This window comes from Callithrix jacchus, chromosome 19 (genome assembly GCF_049354715.1).
Source record: "Callithrix jacchus isolate 240 chromosome 19, calJac240_pri, whole genome shotgun sequence".
NCBI classification, from domain to species: domain Eukaryota; kingdom Metazoa; phylum Chordata; class Mammalia; order Primates; family Cebidae; genus Callithrix; species Callithrix jacchus.
In genome coordinates this window covers 28,852,596-28,872,582 of record NC_133520.1, presented here as the reverse complement: position 1 = coordinate 28,872,582, position 19,987 = coordinate 28,852,596, and the positions used below count along the sequence as shown (strand labels likewise).

General features: G+C 40.0%; 1 protein-coding gene across 7 annotated transcripts in view; it reads right to left on the bottom strand.

Annotated features, from left to right (window-relative positions):
* Window positions 1-19,987, bottom strand: part of IPO9 (importin 9) — a 54,036-nt gene that overhangs the window by 26,433 nt on the left and 7,616 nt on the right. For 4 of the 7 annotated variants that reach the window (XM_035280483.3, XM_008985404.5, XM_078356817.1 and 1 more), the window contains 5 exons: window positions 7,560-7,621; window positions 7,259-7,345; window positions 6,307-6,508; window positions 2,071-2,159; window positions 142-228 (listed from right to left, as the gene is read on the bottom strand). In XM_035280483.3, coding sequence (XP_035136374.1) covers window positions 142-228; window positions 2,071-2,159; window positions 6,307-6,508; window positions 7,259-7,345; window positions 7,560-7,621 — 527 coding nt within the window. The remainder of the gene's footprint in view (window positions 1-141; window positions 229-2,070; window positions 2,160-6,306; window positions 6,509-7,258; window positions 7,346-7,559; window positions 7,622-19,987) is intronic. The other 3 variants (XM_078356820.1, XM_078356819.1, XM_078356818.1) reach the window with 1 other exon arrangement.

Genomic DNA, 19,987 nt, shown 5'->3' with positions numbered 1-19,987 from the left:
AATAATAATTTAATAAAAATGTGTCTATCTCTAATACTGGTTAGTGTGCTTTTTGGTGCTGCTATCATGAAATGACTCACTGCTTTGCATGAATAAGACTTTTAAGCATGAAGTCTGTTATTGATCCAAAGACCCGCTTACCTTTTCCAGCTCCTCCATGTTACAGATCATATGGGCACAAGTGGTAAAAATCTCCACAGCTCGGGAACGGGTTCGAATACCATAGACCTGGAAAAAAGGTTACAGAATAGCTATGAGATTAGAGCATGTAGGTATGTGTGTATCTCTGACTAGAAGTAAAGCTATGACTAATGAATCCTCACATGACATTAGATATCCTTGAGAGATGGTAAATGTCATTCATTTATGTCCAGGAGGCAGACTTCCGTAATTGAGAGAATGAAACATAGTAGAATCATAATGTTGGAACTTACTGTAATGAACCTTATATATGGGCTTCTGGTTCATTTGATTAATAACCGGGCCGGGCGCGGTGGCTCACGCCCGTAATCCCAGCACTTTGGGAGGCCGAGGCAGGTGGATCATGAGGTCAAGAGACTGAGACCATCCTGGTCAATATGGTGAAACCCCATCTCTACTAAAAATACAAAAAATTAGCTGGGCATGGTGGTGCGTGCCTGTAATCCCAGCTACTCAGGAGGCTGATGCAGAATTGCCTGAACCCAGGAGGCAGAGGTTGTGGTGAGCCGAGATCGCGCCATTGCACTCCAGCCTGGGTAACAAGAGCAAAACTCCATCTCAAAAAAAAAAAAAAAAAAAAAAAAAAACCACCAGGCTGGGTAGTGCTTAAAATCCCAGCCTGGTGGGATTTTTGAGCAAAAATAAATAAATAAATAAAAAGCAGGAGTTGCAATTCTCACATCTGATAAAATAGATTTCAAAGCAACAAAGATATAGTGGTAAAAGGATCAATGCAACACTAACACCCAGATACATAAGACCCATAAAGAGATTTAGACTCAACAAGACAGAAAATTAATAAGGATACCCAGGACTTAAACGCAGATCTGGAACAAGTAAACTCAATAAATATTTATAAAGCTCTCCATTTTAAATACACAAAATATACATTCTCCACCTTAAATACACAAAATATTGATCGGCCATTATTAATGCCCATTTTTAGAATAAAGCTACATTCCCATTCTCTCTCCCTCTTTTTCTTCCTCTTTCACTCTCCTTTTTCCTTCTTCCTTTTTCTTCTCCTTCACTCCTTTTTTTTTCTTTCTTTAAAAAAAAAATCCTAACACAGCCAATATATTTCCTTTAAAATGCAGATCATTGGTTGAGGGCTGAGGGGTATAGGGAAGTTAAAAGATTATCAGGGATTTATACCTTATTATAAATACGTTATTCATATACACACTAATCAAATATACATACAATATATTAAGGGTCTATTATGTGCAATGCAGTGATAGATTGCTTCCAATTACTTAGCTGAGGTAGGCAAGCTGAGGTGGGATAACTCAATGAGGCTGGAAGTAGCATGAAGGCACTATTTATTTACTTAGGGGCTCCTGGATGCCAGTAAGTATGATATGTGAAGAAATATTTAAGCTATTTCACTTTTTTGTTTTTTGCGATGGAGTTTCGCTCTTGTTGCCCAGGCTGGAGTGCAATGGCATGATCTTGGCTCACTGCAACCTCCGCCTCCCAAGGTCAAGCGATTTTCCTGCCTCAGCCTCCCAAGTAACTGGTATTACAGGTATGCACCACCATGCTAGGCTAATTTTTGTATTTTTAATAGAGACGGGGTTTCTCCATGTTGGTCTGGCTGTTTGGTCTTGAACTCCTGACCTCAGATGATCTGCCTCTGTCAGTCTCCCAAAGTGCAGTGATTACAGGTGTGAGCCACTGTGCCTGGCTATTGCACTCTTTTATCAAAGGCTTGCCCTTATAGTTGAGTGAAAGGTCCAAGGTTAATTCAGATTTCAGTTCTAGTCTTTAGATATTGACATCAGTTACAAACACTATAATCTCCCAACTGAGAGGTGGGGGCTGACGAGAGCCTGAACTCACTATAATCTTGGAGCTGAGATTTCATACCTCAGCCATGGTGAAGATCTTATACATTTCTGGGAGAATGACAGGAGCAACAAGTGGCATCTGTGTGTCCGTCACTTCTCGAGTGAATTCTACGAAGAAAAAAGCAGTACTGTTAAAAAAAAAAATACTGCTTCATACAGATATTAAGCGTGATATTTGTGAACTGCTTCTAGGTGGCAGTTCCCAAACAGACAGGACACAGGTAAAGACAGTGGCCTGGTGGTCTCATTCTGTGAAAGCAAAATTAGCGAGAGTTGCTGATTATTTGTTAGAAGGAGAAAGAATAATATGGAAATAGAGAAAAATACAAGAGATTAAAAAAGAAAACAATACAAATACTGAAAGAAAATCTGTAATAGAACTATGTAAAAGTCCTTGTGAGGTAAACTTGGAAAATTCTGTATTAATTTATCATGTGCCCATTTGTCAACATTCAGTTACACTTTGAGGTTTCTTACCTTTGGTTCTGTTTTCAGTACTTTTGCTTGGCAAGCTAGTTTGATGCACATAATATAACATGTACAGACTTAGTAGGCCTCAACTCTATTTTGTATATTTATTGACCTAAAAGTTAGAGGCTGTTACTAACTGGAACAAAAAGGGATTTTCTACATAAATGTGGCAAAAAAGCATCCTATACACAGAATGAGACTTGAAGAAGGTGACGGAAATATGGGTCGTATCTTTCCTTTCACTTCTTAAAAAAAAAAACCCACACCACACACAAGGCACTGAGACAGCACAAAGGACCCTGGATTCATGTTACAAAGAAGCAGGATAAAAGCCCTTGAGTTCTAATAAGTATTCACTTCACCTGATGCTTTTCTACATTATCACTATAAAAATGGAAACAGAAGCTGTGCACAGTGGCTCACACCTGCAATCCCAGAGCTTTGGGAGGCTGAGGTGGGAGGATCAATTGAGGCCAGGAGTTCAAGACCAGCCCGAACATAGCAAGATATGCCACTACATTTAAAAGGAAAAAAAAAAGCTGCATGTGGTGGCATGTGCCTGTAATCCCAGCTACTTAGGATGCTGAGGCAGGAGGAGTAAGCTACAATAGGGCCACTGTACCCAAGCCTGGGTGACAGAGTGAGACCATACCTCTAATAATAAATAAATAAATAGCTAACCACTTGGGACATTTTGGGGGAAGATACACAGCTAGAAACACAAGTTGGCAGAGTGAGACCACATCTCTAATAAATAAATAAATTTAAAAAAAAGTTAACCACTTGGGACATTTTGGGAGAAGATACACAGCTAGAAATACAAGTTGGCATTTTCAGGATTAATGTACTCAATAGTTTTGGGCAATATCAATCCCCATGAGTCAAATGAAGATAAAATACTCAAGGATGAATTTTCTTTACTAGCTGTAATTTCTTCCTCAAGAATAAAGTCTGAGCTTTGAATAGTGAGTGTTCTATTTTATTTAGAAATCCAAGGAAATTAGTTGAAATAAACATAATAGATGGCATAATGATAACAACCTTTATGAAAAATATAGTATGATTTCTTTTTTTTTTTTTTGAGATGGAGTTTCACTCGTCACCCAGGCTGGAGTGCAGTGGTGCAATCTTGGCTCACTGCAACCTCTGCCTCCAGGGTTCAAGCGATTCTCCTGCCTCAGCCTCCTGAGTAGGGATTACAGGCGCCTACCACGCCCAGTTAATTTTTTTATTTTTGGTAGAGACGGGGTTTCACCATGTTGGCCAGGCTGGTCTTGAACTTCCAACCTCAGGTGATCCACCTGCCTTGGCCTCCCAAAGTGCTGGGATTACAGGTGTGCGCCACCACATCCAGCCAATTTAATTCTACTAATAAAGCGCTTACCTGCTTTTTACTCTCCTATACTCAACCCTGGTGTCAATTTATTAATATTTTATAGGTTTAATTCCAAAAGTTTTCTGAAGTGATTCTGCAAGTCAGAAAAATTCTGGGACTCCAGCAACACCTCAATCTCCAAACTTCTTTGAGACTGAAGAAAAAGCTGTATCTGTGGATCAATCCTTAGCTGGTATGTTTGCATTTCCTTCACAACATGAGCCTTAGTCAGTTCTCATCTATAAGTAGATAAGTTTAAAAGGAAGCCTCATTAAAGGGAAACTGGTACAGTATCTTGAAAGACTCTGAAGAGAATCAGTACCATTCTCCTAATGGGCCTCTGTCCATCGCCAATGTCTTGCTATCCTCGTGCATGCCTAAGTTTTTGTTGTCAGAGCGTTGTCTGCCCTTGTTTGAAAATATGTGGAGCAATTATTTGGGAATAGCACTTGGCTGCCAGCCATTCCATGTCTGGTGACTCCATTACAAAAGGAGACAAATTTCCCCAACAGTTCTTTCCCTGTGGCTGGCAGAAAAGTGATCTCACTGAACAGTAATTTCCTTAGTCAAACACAATAAGGGCTCTTGAGCATCCAAATCAAGATAAATGTACAAACACCTTTACTCTCCAGGTTTGTCAAAAGAAGCTGAATTTCATGTTGGAAGTCTGAGAGGGAATAGGTTTCCTTTCGTTGGTAGAACATGTATCTGTTAATCGATATACTGGCACTATGAAGTTGTGAATAAAGAATTCTAAAAGGCCAATTCCATGGAGAGGGGTGTGTGAAATCACCTGAATAATGCATGAGTCATAAAGGAGAAGCAAGGGCAATAAGCAGGGAAGTAAAAATCTGAGCAAGGAACATTTTGATCTTTTTGGTAAGTCTGTTCTGTATCTGGGCTAAAAATTGAAGCTTTGTCACAGGCAATCAATACGAATATCGTGGGTAATTCAAAAAGACAGCTGGGGCATGGGAAGAGGTGGTTTTGAAACAAAAAGAGAAAAAAGACTTGTATTTGGCAAAGAGTTGATATTATCTACCATTAGTATCACACAGACTAGCAAAATTGGACCTATGTGCTAAGTTCAGTAAACTGAGATTCAGAGAGAATAGAATTGGCATGCAGAACCAGGTAAGAATACATTTCAGGTAAACTAGCAGGGCATACAGAAAGAGATAAGGTATTGGTGGGACTTTGACAAACCTGTGTGAATGAAGGACAAAGATGATTTCTAAAAGATCAGTACAGGATGACTAAAGTCCAGGTAAGAATTTCTTGAAGGCAAAACAGAGTAGTGACTTCATCTAGGGAATAGAAAGCAGGGAGGAACTTGCAAAGGACTGGGAAACTCAGGCCATCCCTAAGGACATATGAAAGTAGACTCTGGGTGGGATTGACAGATTAATCAGGTTTAGAAGAGATATCCATCAAATCTCTTTGAACTAAAAGCTGAAGTTTTCTTTCTTTCTTTCTTGCTTTCCTTTCTTTTCTTTCTTTCTTTCTTTTGAGATGGAGTCTTGCTCTGTTGCCTAGGCTGGAGGGCAGTGGCACGGTCTCGGCTCACTGCAACCTCTGCCTCCCTGGTTCAAGTGATTCTTCTGCCTCAGCCTTCCGAGTAGCTGGGACTACGGGCGAACGCCACCACACCCGGCTAATTTTTGTATTTTTAGTAGAGACAGGGTTTCACCATATTAGTCAGCCTGGTCTCGAACTACTCACTTCATGATCTGCCCGCCTCGGCCTCCCAAAGTGTTGGGATTACAGGTGTGAGCCGCTGCACCCGGCCTAAAGTTGAAGTATTTTTATCAACTTCTCAGAACAGAGAAAAAGAAAAGATACTGAGACTGCATATTCTTTAACTGGCCAAATGAAGGTCAGGATTATATGGCTATACTGTTTTTATCTTCTTTTTAATATTTCTATAAAAATCCACTTTACAATTCTTAACTTTGCCTTGGTTGAACAAAGTGGAAAAATAATATATAATAATTATCAAAGTAACTAAACTCTACTGAACATGTCAATAAAGACAGATTAGCTATTTAAACTATACCAAAACCTTTTTTATGCAGACACTACTAACATCTTAATTTTATATACAAGGAAACTCAGGCTTAAAGAAGGTAAGTGAAGGATCAAGGTGAAGAATCCAAAATCTGAATACTCAATCACTATGCTATTACTGTATCTGTAAGTGGTAAGGTTTGGTAGTATATGTAATACTATAAAACTTCATTCTCTAGAAAAATACAATGGAGCTGCAGGGTAGATGCAGAGATAAAAACTAGGAGGAATAACATAAGCAGCAGTTCCTACTGGTCTGGGCCATTCTATCACATAGCTTCTTATAATACTCTCGTTGCTTGAGATCCAAGTACCAATACCAGGGAAAAGGGCTTCTGGTACCTGTCAGAACACGCATGGCTCCATGGACGGCATTTAAGTCTCCGCTCACCAACATCTCCATGAGCAGGTTGAAGAGTTGGGGCCAAGCTTCAGGCCAGTCCCAGTGGGCAATAGCTGACACTGCATAGGCCACACTGGAGCGCACTTTGCTTATCGATTCTCTCAACCCATTAGGCAATAGCTCCCGGATAACAATTTTTGCCTGTAAGGGATAAAAGTCCACCTGCTATTAGATCAGGTTATATGTGACTGGCAGAGCCCAGTCCAGTTGGGAACTGTGTTGAAAAAATAATGCATACAAGGTACTGCATATCTACAGCAAACTCCTATATATAAACTTGACAATTCATTTGGAGAGTTCATCTGTGATCTCTAAACTTATGACGTCCATTACAGTAGCCACTAGCCACACATAGCCATTACAATTTTTAAAAATTTAAAATTCAGTTCCTCAGTTGCACTAGCCCCATTTTAAGTGCTCAACAGCCATATGCAGCTAGTAGCTATTGTTTTAGACAGCACAGATACAGAATATTTCCATAATTGCAGAAAGTTCCAGTGGAAAACTTGCTCCAGATCTTATACCTCAAAATTTCTTAAGAACTTAGATGATTCCACAGTACCGCACTAAGTACAAACATTATTTAATTCTTAAACCCTTAGTTGGTAGTTTTATTCTCATTTTAGAGATTTAGGAAATTAAGGCTTAGGCATTAACTACATTTCCAATGATCTCATAGCTTGTGAAAAGCAAAACTGGAATCTGAACACAGAGCAGCCTGACACTTGAGCTCTCTAATCTACAGCACTATGCCCACAATGCCAGCCACCAATCTCCTTTTCTGCCTAGTCTTTTGATTGCTCCATGCTGTCAAAGAATGTGGATAGTCTAATCTCTTAAAATGGACCCTCATATTTCCTCAGGCAGACTAATCAATAGTAACTGACTTACCCTTTCTGTAGTTTCAGGAGGCCTAAATTTCTCTGACTGGGCACACCAGTGAGTCTCCACATATTGTTTCAAGATGACTGATGCCAGCTGTGAAGAGAATAAGCCAAGTAGTACAGCAAGAAAAAGATTTTTTTCACACATAAAAACTATACACATGGCCCGATACATTTGAAGTATATCTAAATCTGGCACAACATCCTAGGTTATTTATAAACTGGTCTTATTCTTTCCCTTTCCCATGAGAAAGTTTCATTACCAAGAAAAGGGAAATTACTTATAAATTGGGCCAGTATGGACTTACCTGACGGATTGCCAGTGCCCCCTGGGGATCTACAGTCAGCTCTGCCAAGTGAACACCAAATTCTGAAAAAGAAAATTTTATTGTGAGTCTAAGGGCACCCAGGAAAGCCACAGCAATTTACTAAGCTCTAACCCTTATGCCAACAAGATTTCAGAAAGAAACTTAATCTGTTGCTTCAAAAAGAGCTGATAACTGCTAAGATTGGTTCCTCCGAATAAAAGAAACAAGTTGGCCTGCAGGACATGTTACAATGAAGTTCTAACACCCTCACACTTTCTCCAATCACTGCATAGCACCTTCTAGCCATCTTCCCTTCCAAGATGGCAACACCTTCCTTGTAGACCAATTAAGGCGGTAACTAAGTGAAACATGGAGCCAGGCATGGTAGCTCACCGTCTGTAATCCCAGCTCTTTGAGAGGCCAAGGTGGGTAGATCACTTGAGGTCAGGAGTTTGAGACCACCCTGGCCAACATGGTGAAACCCCATCTCTACTAAAAATACAAAATTAGCTGGGCTTGGTGATGTATGCCTGTAATCCCAGCTACTCGGGAGGCAGAGGCAGGAGAATTGCTTGAATCTGAGAGGAGGAGTTTGCAGTGAGCTGAGATTGCACTGTTGCACCCAGCCTGGTAACAAGAGTAAAACTGTCTCAAAAAAAACAAAACAAATAAAAAAACATGGAACCATTTATTCCTGAGGACAACTTAAAAGGTGAGATTTCATGAGTTGTCCAGATGTATGCCACCAATTATGAACTGATTAAGTATAAGAAAACCTGGTTTCAATAAACTTAGTCCTAAAAACAAGCAGTTTCCAATGAGCAATGGAACATGAACTGCACATTGGGAGGCTGTAAATAACTCTTACTTCCAAATTAAAATTTATTTTAAAAAATGGTTATTACTAAAATAAATTTTGTTTCAGAGATAGGGTCTCACTCTGTCTCTAATATAATCATAGCTCACTGCAGTGTCAAACTCCTAGGCTCAAATGAACTTCCTGCCTCAGCCTCCCAAGTAGCTGAGGCTACAGATGCATGCCACTGTGCCTGGTTCCAAATAAAAATTTAGACCTAATATATACTTGCAAAGGAGTCAACTATCAAATATTTTTGCAAAAAGAGGAAGAATGTAAGAGAATGTAAAACCAAGAGTGCATTGTAATTTTTACATCTCGCACTGCAGGGCTATGCTATCCAATGCAGTAGACATTAGCACAATGGCTACTAATACCTGTAATGTGGCTAGTGAGAACTGAGATGATGTCCGTAAATGTAATACACACTAGATTTCAAACTTAGTATAAAAAAGAGTAAAATATCCTTTTATATTGATCAAATGTTGCAATAATACTTTGCCTATATCAGGTTAAATACAGAGTTAAAATTTAATTTTATGTTTCTTTTTGCCTTTTTAATGCAGGCACTAGAAAATTTAAAATTTCACATGTGACTCATACTGTCTTTCTGTTGGACAGCACTATGCTAAAGAATGAACAGCAGCTTTCAAGACTTGCTCAGTTTTGGTAGACACATAGGTCACAAAAGGCTCACCACTCCCATTTGGAGGGAGCTATAGTGTGATTAAGAGAATGGGATGTTTAGGTTCAAATCCTGAAGCCACCATGCCTGTCCTTAGGTAAGTTTCCTTTCTAAACCTCAGCTTCCTCTCCCACAAAATAAAGATATTAGTATCGGGGCCAGGCACAGTGGATCACGCATGTAATCCCAGCACTTTGGGAGGCCAAGGCGGGCGGATCACCTGAGGTTGGGAGTTTGAGACCAGTCTTACCAACACGGAGAAACCCCGTTTCTACTAAAAATACAAAATCAGCCAGGTGTGGTGGCATATGCGTGTAATCTCAGCTACTTGGGAGGATGAGGCAGGAGAATTGCTTGAACCCAGGAGGCGAAGGTTGCTGTAAGCCAAGAACACACCACTGTACTCCAGCCTGGGCAACAAGAGTGAGTGAACCTCCATTTCAAAAAAAAAAATATGGTATAGATGTATCAAGCAATCCTTCTAAGACTGAATAATTTAACATATGAAAAGTGCTTTGCACAATATCTGCCATAGTGGTAAAAACTCGAAGAAAAAAATAGGTTATTTTGCTATTATTTTTTATTGTCCATCACGAATACACTGGGTATGGCTTTCCCATCTCTGTAAGTAAAGTTACTTTCCATGTAAGTTCTACTTTCACTGGAATGGCCATTCAAAGGGCATTTATTTATACAATAGAAAAGCTTAATATCAAGAAAGAGTTGTTACATGCAATGTTTCAAGTTCAAGGCTTATCCAAGTAACCAGGGCAAAAACTGCTGAAAATGACCTATGTCCATATTTTACAAAATAATTTTTAGACTTATAGAAAAGCTGAATAGTACAGAGTTCATGGATATCATTCATCCATTTTCCTCTTATATAACCATGATTCAGTGACCAAAAACCAGGAAATTAACATGGGTACAATACTATTAACTAAACTAGACTTGATAAGAACTTCACCAGTTTTTTTCCTTATTGTCCTTTCTCTTTCAGGATCCCATGATCCCACATTGTATTTGGCTGTCATGTCTCCTTAGTTTCTTCTAAAGTATGACAGTTCTTCATTCTCATCTTTTGTGACTAGAACACTTTTGATGAATATCGATCAGTTATTTTGTAGAATGTGTCTCAATTTGGGTTTGACTAAAGTTTCTTCATGTTTAGATTGAGGTTATGCATTTTTGGCAACAATACCAGAAAGTGATGCTGTGTCCTTTTCAGTATATCATACTAGGGAGTACATAATGTTGATAAAAATGTTATTACAGGTAATGGTAACCTTGATCACATGGCAAGGTCTGCCGGGTTTCTCCACCTAAAGGTACTGTTTTTCCCTTTGTAACTGATCCAGATCTTGGGAGAAATACTTTGACATTTTGCTATTATCCTGTTTCTTTTCAAACTCTCACCCACTGATTTTAGCATCCATCTGTGGGTGTTACCTGTCTAATGGTGATTTTTTCTTTCTTTTATTCTCTTATTAATTGGAATTCCTTTATTAGGAAGTACTGTCTCTTCTCCTTTATATTACAATATTATAAAAGATGTATTTTGGCAGCTACTCAGGAGGCTGAGGCAGGAGAATTGCCTGAACCCAGGAGGTGGAGGTTACAGTGAGCCGAGATCGTGCCATTGCACTCCAGCCTGGGTAACAAGAGCAAAACTCCGTCTCAAAAAAAAAAGGATGTATTTTGGTTTTCATCCATGATTCCTGATTCTTAGCTCCTGTAAGTCTTATTATTTCCTAAGTGACTAGAGTAATATCATTTTTTCTTTTTTTTTGAGACAGAGTCTCACTGTCTCCTTGACTGGAGTGCAGTGGTGCTATCTCAGCTCATTGTAACCTTTGCCTCCTGGGTTCTGTCTCAGCCTCCCAAGTAGTTGGAATTACAGGAGTGTACCACCACGCCCAGCTAATTTTTATATTTTTAGTAGTGACTGGGTTTTGCCATGTTGGCCAGGCTGACCTTGAACTCTTGACCTCAAGTCCCCGGCCTCAGCCTCACAAAGTGCTGGGGATTACAGCTGTGGGGTACCACACTTGGCCAAGAATATCTTTTGTTAAAGTATTTAGCCTTTGTTCTTGGTTCCTGAAGAAGCTCCTGAAGGACAAAGGTGACAGATAGTCTTTTCTTATGTACAAGATACTTCTTCCTGTCTTTTTTTCCCCCACATCACCTCAACTTTCTTTTTTTTCCCATTCCCCTACCTGATGCAATGGTCTTAGGACCAAGGCTGCAACTACATGTGCTGGAAGCAGGGATGACTCCTAAGCAAGAAATTATAACTACGTATTTTAACTTAGGTCAGAATTTCTAATGGACTGATGGGAATGGGTTGTGCCTTCACCCCATCCAGCAAAATTGGAGCTAACAGTTAAAACAGCTATATTGCCTGATGGCAAAAAATAGTCCACTAGTTTTGCACCTCTATAACCTAACCCTGTCTGAATGGGGGTACACTGAGGAAGAAGTACTTGCTAGACTAGTATTGTTGCCTGCAATCTAGACTAGCACAGTGGCTGATTGCAATGCCCCTTCCAAAGGTGGAAAGTTTGGGTACTTTTTAGAGAGAAGAAACAGTAGCTCAGAGGAAAGAAATGAGTAAGTGGATTATGAACTGAGAGGAATCCAATTATCACATTAACACTTCAAATGAGGCTCAGAGCAAGAGATGACACTGCCTCTTACCTCGATTATATCAAATGCCTGAAATGGTAAAGCTCTTGTGTTTGCTGAGACTACTTCGGCTTTTGGAACCTCACAAGAATGAAAGGAAGCCTGCCAACCTGAGTGGTCTCACCCTTGGAGATAGTCATACAATATAATGAACTAGACTAATTATTAATTATTGAATGGGATTCTAGTAATGTGGCAGAATCTTCTGAGTCGTACATCCTTTTGACGTAAGGGATCAGGGTTCGAAGACCCAAGGGTGGACTGTGATACTGTGAAATATATATTTGGTCTTTGACATCATTTCCTGGCAAACAGCTCCTAAAATCCTCAGGAACTCCAAAGTGATGATGGCTGGCAGCTCCTCGTATCTTCAGGATGGGGGCTGGTTACTGGAAATTATCTAGGTAAGATTAGAGGGTTGGGACTTTCATCTCCTATCCCCATCCTCTGAGTGTAGAGGGGCTGAAGGTTAAGTGATCATCACCAGTCAGTGGTTTAACCAATCATGGTAGGGTGGCAGTCTTGGGGACAGAGCTTTCAATCTGTAGGACCTGCTGCTATCTTCAGGTAGATAGGCTGGAATTGAATTGGAGGACATCTAATTTCAGTTCTTGCTATTGTTTAAAAAAAAGGAATTGGAGGACACCCAGCTGGTGTCCACTACAGAACTGACTGCTGGTAGGAAGAAATCTCCATATATTTTTGAGGTCACAGAAGTCTTCTGTGCTGACTGCTGCAGTGTGAGAGCAGAGGAATAATGGTTTGTTTTTTCCTAATATTTATACCTATATGAACTCATAAATAACTATTTTATTCTATGAGTTTTAATCCAATACTATCTTATTTCTTTTATTGCTCAAATTGTTCCAGCTTTGGCCACTGGAACTCCTTCCAATTAACTCCTGTGTACTTCTTTATGTCCCCATCCTTTATCAAGCGCTTCCTTATTTTTCTTATACGCAAAATAGTCTATACTTATCTCATATTTTCTCTGCCGAAGCCCTGATATCAACTTCTCCTCCAAGAAGCCCTGGTGTCTTTAAGTGGAGAATTATATTTAGAAACCAAGATGTGAGCACTAGGTATGTTCATTGCTACAGTAGTGTCACTAGCCCTAGGCGTTCTCAGAGAACAGAGCTAGGAAATACAGTATATCTAGCCATCTATCTATCCATCCATCCATTTATCATACTGATTGATAGCCCAGATGCCAATCCAAACCTCAAGGTTCATTCTGTTCTTCCCTCTTTCCTTATTTGTAACTTCTTTCTCTGACAGTGATACACATGGCTCTCATCACCTATATTTACTTAATCTTAATGCAATTACAGAATTATTAATCCATACCTTTGTGAAAAACGCACCTACTAATGGAAGTACAATTTTGGTGTATAGTTTTTTTTTAACTGTAACCTACATAATGCAGTCAAATACTATTTTAAAAAGTTACTTAGGTTAGTTCTTCCTCTCACTTAAAATAGTTATGCTAATCATTTGTAAAACATTTAGGTTCATTTGTTACTACTTCTATTTCATTTTTAGTGCCCCATCGTTGTTTGATTTTAATTATTTATATATTTTTGCTATGTGAAACATTATCATGATTCTCAGAGTCAAAGCTACACAAAAAGGAATATTCCAAGAAGTGTCACTTCTTCCTCATCCCTACTACCTTGCTTTCATTACCCACTTCTTTATACCCCTTCCCCATCCACGCCATGCAGGCAGGTAACCAAAATCAATTTATCATTTTCTTTCCTGTATTTCTTTTACACAAATGAGCAGATACTTTTTTTTTAAGTATTCCCTTCTTGTTTACATGAAAATGAGTATACTATAGACGCTCTTTTGCACTTTGCTTTTTATTTCAGCTAATATATCTTGGGATTTCCAAATCAGTTCACCGACATTCCTGAAGTTCTTTCTACAGCTGCATAATATATGCAGATTTCCACATGTTATTCATCAGCAGTTAGATTTTTTCCCAATATTTTGTTTTTATAAATAATACTGCAGTGAATAACACTGTGAATATGTATTTTTGAATTGCTGAAGATAGGTCTTCAGCATAGATTTTCAGAAGTGGGATTGTGGGTCAAGAGGTTAAGTGCATTTGTGGAGCTATTGGGTGTGATCAAATTTTTCTTCAGAAGGATTACACCAATTGGCATTCCTACAAGCAATACATAGGAGCATCTTTCTAGTCTTGCCAACAGAATGTGTTATCATATTTAAAATTTTTTGGCCGGGTGCAGTGGCTCACACCTATAATCCCAGCAGTTTGGGAGGCTGAGGCAGGCAAATTGCTTGAGCCCAGGAATTCAAGACCAGCTTGGGCAACATGGTGAAACACCATCTCTACAAAAAATAGCTGGGCATGGTGGCTCATGCCTGTAGTCTCAGCTACTTGGGAGGCTGAGGTGGGGAGGTCACCCGAGCCCAGGAGGTTGAGACTATAGTGAGCTGTGATAGTGCCACTGCACGATCAGCTGGGCAATACAGTGACACCCTGTCTCAAAACTAAATAAAGTAAAACTTTGTGTCAGTCTGACAGGTGAGAAATAGTTAATTTAATGCTTTAGACTGTATTCCTCTAACCACATGTGAGTTTAAACCCTTTGTGTATGTCTGAGTGTTGTTTTGGTCCTTTGTTCTTAATTTTTAAGAATTCTTTTTAAAAATATATTTATTTATTTTTATTGCATTTTAGGTTTATATATTAAAGGTATCTTTTTGTCTGTGGTATATGTTGTGGGAAAAAAATTTCTCCCAGTTTGTCAGTTGTCTCCTGATTTTTTTAAGTGGTGTTTTTGCCATGTAAATTGTAAAAAAATTTTGTGTAGTCAAATTCATAAAAATATTTTATTGCCTCTGGATTCTGAGTCATAGTTAGAATGCCTTTCCCTATGTCAAAATTAAAGAGAAATTCACCCATGCTGTCCTCTATTACTTGTACAATTTCATTTTTTCTATTTAGATTCCTAATCACTTTAGAGTTTATTTTTAAAAATCTAGTGTGAGATATGGGTCTAATTCCAAATGGCTACACAATCATCCCAGCACTCTTTATTAAAACGTCCACCTTTGGTGATTTAAGATACCACCTTCATCTATGTTAAATTTCCATAGGCACTTGGATCTCTTTCTGGAGTTTCTATTCTATTCCACAGTTGTATTTGAGTACAGTACTACACTGTTTGTTTTAATTATACAGGTTTTATGTAATGTTTAAATGTCTGATAGAACTAGTACCCCCTTGTAGTTTTCCTTTTTCAGTGTTTTCATTCTTCCTTGTCTGTTTTTCTATATGAACTTTAGAACCAACTTACCTAGCTCATCTATTATGCTGAGTTGTCCTATCCAATCACAGAGTATGTCTTTTATTCACATCTGATTTTAAGTCTTTCAACAGTGTTTAAAGTTTCCTCTGGCCGGGTGTGGTGGCTCACGCCTGTAGTCCCAACAGTTTGGGAGGCAGCGGTGGGCAGATTGCTTGAGCTCAGGGCTTCGAGATCAGCCTGGGCAACATGGAGAAACCCTGTTTCTACCAAAAATACAAAAATTAGCCAGGTGCGGTGGCACATGCCTGTAGTCTCAGCCATTCAGGAGGCTGAGGCAGGAGAATCACTTGAACCTGGGAGGTGGAGGTTGCAGTGAGCCGAGATTACGCCGTTGCACTCCAGCCTGGGAGTGAGATTCCATCTCAAGAAAAAAATTTCCTCGAATAGGTTCTTACACACTTACTTTTTTGTTGATACTGTAAATGGTTTTGTTTCCCACCACCCCGCAAGCTAGCTGAGATTTTATTTTGGACCAAAAAAAAAAAGCAATTGAATTGTTTTGCAGCTGGAGGTGTGGGCAAGGGGGTCTCAATCTTCTTCACAACCACGGCCTTGGTGAAGCTGGTGTGGCTGAAGGAGGTGGGACCCGCGCCAGAACCAAAGCTTGAGCCCACATCATAGCCAAGGCCAGGGCTTGTGAGGCCCCCATAGGCAGAGCTCAGACCACCTGCATAGCCGCTGGTGGTCTTCGTATGGATACTCATGTTCTGCATCCCAGACTCCAGCCGGCTCTCCTCGGCCTCCAGTCGCTTGTGGTAGGTGGTGATCTCTATGTCCAGGGCCAGTCTGACATTCATCAGCTTCTGTTACTCGCGCAGCTGCCATGCCATGTCCTGCTTGGCCCACTGCAGGGCGGCCTCCACCTCCTCCTGCTTGGCATGAGCATCGTTGAGTACCAGCTCCCCTCGCTGCTCAGCATCTGCAATGGCGGCCTCCAGGGAAGCCCTCTGGCCTTTAAGGCCCTCAGTCTCAGCCTGGAGCTGGCTGATGTTCATCTTAGAGATCTCAGTATTTGTACACTGCAGGTCATCCCTGTGCTTTCCAGCCTGCATCTGCAGCTCTTCATACTTGATCTGGTATACGCTCTCCACCTCAGCCCGGCTGCGGTTGGCAATCTCCTCATACTGTGCCTTGACCTAAGCGATGATGCTGTCCATGTCCAGGGAGCACTGTTGTCCATGGACAGCACCACAGACATGTCCAAGATCTGGGACTGCAGCTCCCGGATCTCCTCTTTATACAGACGCCTGAGGAAGTCGACTTTGTCAGTCAGCCCTTCCAGGCAAGACTGCAGCTCTACCTTGTTCATGTAAGCTGCATCCACATCCTTCTTCATGAGGACAAATTCATTCTCCATCTCTGTATGCTTATTGATCTCATCCTCATACTTATTCTTGAAGTCCTCCACCAGCCCCTGCATGTTGCCAAGCTCCGCCTCCAGCTTCAGCTTTTCCTGGCCCAGAGTCTCCAGCTGCTGCCTCAGGTTGTTGATGTAGCTCTCGGACAAGTTGTCCATGTTGCTCTGAGCCATCTTCTGCTGCTGGAGGAGGCTCCACTTGGTCTCCAGCATCTTGTTCTGCTGCTCCAGGAACCATACCTTGTCGATGAAGGAGACAAACTTGTTGTTAAGGGTCTTGATCTGCTCCTTCTCCTGGGTACGCATGGCCTGGATGTTGGGGTCCACTTCCAGGTTAAGGTGGCTCAGCAGGCTCTGGTTGACAGTGACAGCGGTGATACCTCCCATGCCCATGCCCATGCCACTGGCCCCAGCAGAGCCTGCACCCAGGCTACCCCACTCAGGAGAAGATCGAGGAGCTGATGCAGGCACTGGGCCCACTCGTGTAGGAGTGTCTGCTGAAGGCCTGGGGGCCAGAGGTGGACACCCTGTAGGACTTCTGGGTCACCCTGATGGACATGGTGGAGGCAGGAATGGAGGTAGGTAGGTTGAACCAGGGAAAGATTCCAGGAGCGGAGAAGCTGCTGCTTCTGGTTTTGGTTTTTAAAAAGCCATTATGTCCTCTAACCTTTTATTGTTCGTATATGTGAAAGCCATTGATTTTTGTATATTACGTCCTGTTATTTTACTGAATTCTTAGATTTTTTTCTTTCTTTTTTTTTTTGAGATGGAGTTTTGTTCTTGTTGACCAGGCTAGAGTGCAATGGTTCGATCTCAGCTCACCACAACCTCCTGGGTTCAAGCGGTTCTCCTGCCTCAGACTCCTGAGTAGCTGGGATTATAGGCATGCACCATCACATCTGGTCAATTTTGTATTTTTTAGTGGAGATGGAGTTTCTCCATGTTGGTCAGGCTAGTCTCAAACTCCCGACCTCAGATGATCTGCCTGCCTCAGTCTCCCAAAGTTTTGGGATTACAGACATGCACCACCGTGCCCGGCCTAATTCTTAGATTCTTAACTCATTCTTATTATGCCTTTATTTTAAGCTGCAGTTTTTGATCCACTACCAAGGCACTTATCATTTCACTCAGGAAAGTGGATTTTTTTTTTTGTATGGCCACCACAGAAAAGCTACATTCTTTCTGAAAGAGTTATTAAGTGATTAAATCACAAGCAAACACTTGAAACTTGCACAATCTCCCTACAGATACTGCAATCCATTATAATTCTAGGATTAATTTGGTTAGTACAGACTTTGGTTAAATCTTTAAAACCCATTTGTAGCAAGAGAACAACAGGTGCCTATAAACCAAAGTTACGGGAGTCAACTTTCAGAAAATTGATTCTAAAACACAGATGAGTCAGATACTTCAGGAAGATCTCTTGGACATCAATGTTCAAGTTCAATGGAAAAAAGCACTCTAAAATGCACCTGTGAAATCCATTAAAAGGAGAAAGACACTAGTAAGGGTACCTACAATTCCTTTGAGCTCCGATACTCAGTGTAATAATGGATGGTAACTTCATGGCCTGAAGTCTGCTTAGAATGTCACTGTCCACCCAGGATTGGCCTCCCTGGACATGGTGAACCAATTCTGGTGTGCCTTATATAAATTCCTTCAGAATGATATACAAGCACATTCATAAATTACCTGGGACATACAGTATTATCTTTTAAGGCACTATTTAAATAATTTTTCCATAGGTCATTATGTTGTGGGTTTTTAATGTTCCTAGCAATAGCATAGTTTTTGGATCATTACTACAGGGACAAACTAAAACAAGATCAAAATGAAGTTCTTCAATATACAGTGTGAAAAGATACTGAGGAATTAGACTTTTTGAGAAAGCTTTGAAATTTAAGACTAGAAAGCTTAAACAAATCTGAACAATTGTCCTTCCAAGGAAATCACTGATATTCATATAGTTGCAGGGTAATACTGAGGCTCACAGCTCACATAAGGGAAAAAAGCTCACATTTTCCATCAGTTCACTCTAGATCACAAGAGTCATTAGAGCATGAAGACTGTCAAACTTTACACACAGGTCCTGTTACAGTTTAGGGGTCCTTTCTCATCAACCAAAGCATTTCAAGTCTATTCTCTTCAGAGAAAAGCTTAGCATGAATATATTTTTTCCATATCCCTGCCAGAAGGATGTACTCTAGTGATGATCACAATACCTAAAAGCTCTTCACTCTAATATTATAATAAGTTAATCATGTCTGGTAACCTATCAAAAATCATATACCAAATTCCACTAAGCACCTTGCTTCACACATCACTGAGACTGGAAGGGAGGGTGAGAATAAGAGACCATCAGAAGATTAAGACCCACGTAGGGGCCAAAAACCTAAGTTAACCAAGGGATCTGTACCTACAACAAGTATTTTGAGATGAATTCCTTCCAAAACCTAATTTCACACATGAAAGAAGCAGCATTAAAGTTCAAGTAATATATATATTTGCTCAAAAAAGCAGATATAATGGCAAAGAAAATCTTCAAAGAACATCATCACTGTTAAATAAAGACAAATTTTAAATTTTAAAATAAAATAGATGAACAGAATAGATTTTCTTCTCTACAGACCCCCAGAGTTTCAAAAATTGTGACCACATGCTCAACATGACCACGTTTAGAAGTCTCAAAAATTCAAAGACAAAGAACTTATTTGCATTAGGTTACATGGTTACGAAAGAGGGAAAACAGGAAATTATTTTACTTAACCCAGTTTATTCTGTCTAGACCACATACCTACTAGAAATACAAGGGTATCAGTCACAATTGCAGAGTGCCATGCCCATAAAACTTTAAAGTTATATAAATGTTTCCAAGCAGTATGGTGTTAATGGTAACACTTGTGCTATAAAACAAATGTAAAATTAGCTGGGCATGGTGGTGCACACCTGTAGTCCCAGCTACTCAGGAGGTTAACATGGAAGGAATGCTTAAGCCCAGGAGTTTGGAGTTACGTGTGAGCTATGATCATACCACTGCACTTCAGCCTGTATGACAGAGCGAGATTCTGTCTCAATTAAAAAGCAAACTAACAAACTAATGCAAAGAAAGAAAAGCCAGAAAAAAGTCCTAAAGCTCTCTGCCTTATTTTAAATCTGATCAACACACTTGCTCCTATCCACTGGTTTCTGTTAAGTAGTAAAACCCTACTTACAGATTTTTGACTTAAAGAAGATACAATATTTTTTGAAATACAACTAAGTATATCCGTTAAAAAAAAAAGCACGTGTGTGTGTGTGTCTGTGTGTGTGTGTTGGGGAACTTCTGGTTTTACTGATTGGTGTCTTTTAACATAATGTCTTTAAAAACACAAGAAGGAATAGCCTAATAACTTACTCTGGGATGATGAAGGCAGGGAAAATGTAAGAAACACAGACATACATATCCACTTTATTTTGCTTTGCTTGGAAAGGACCATTTAAGATTAAACTAAGATTCAGTCTATG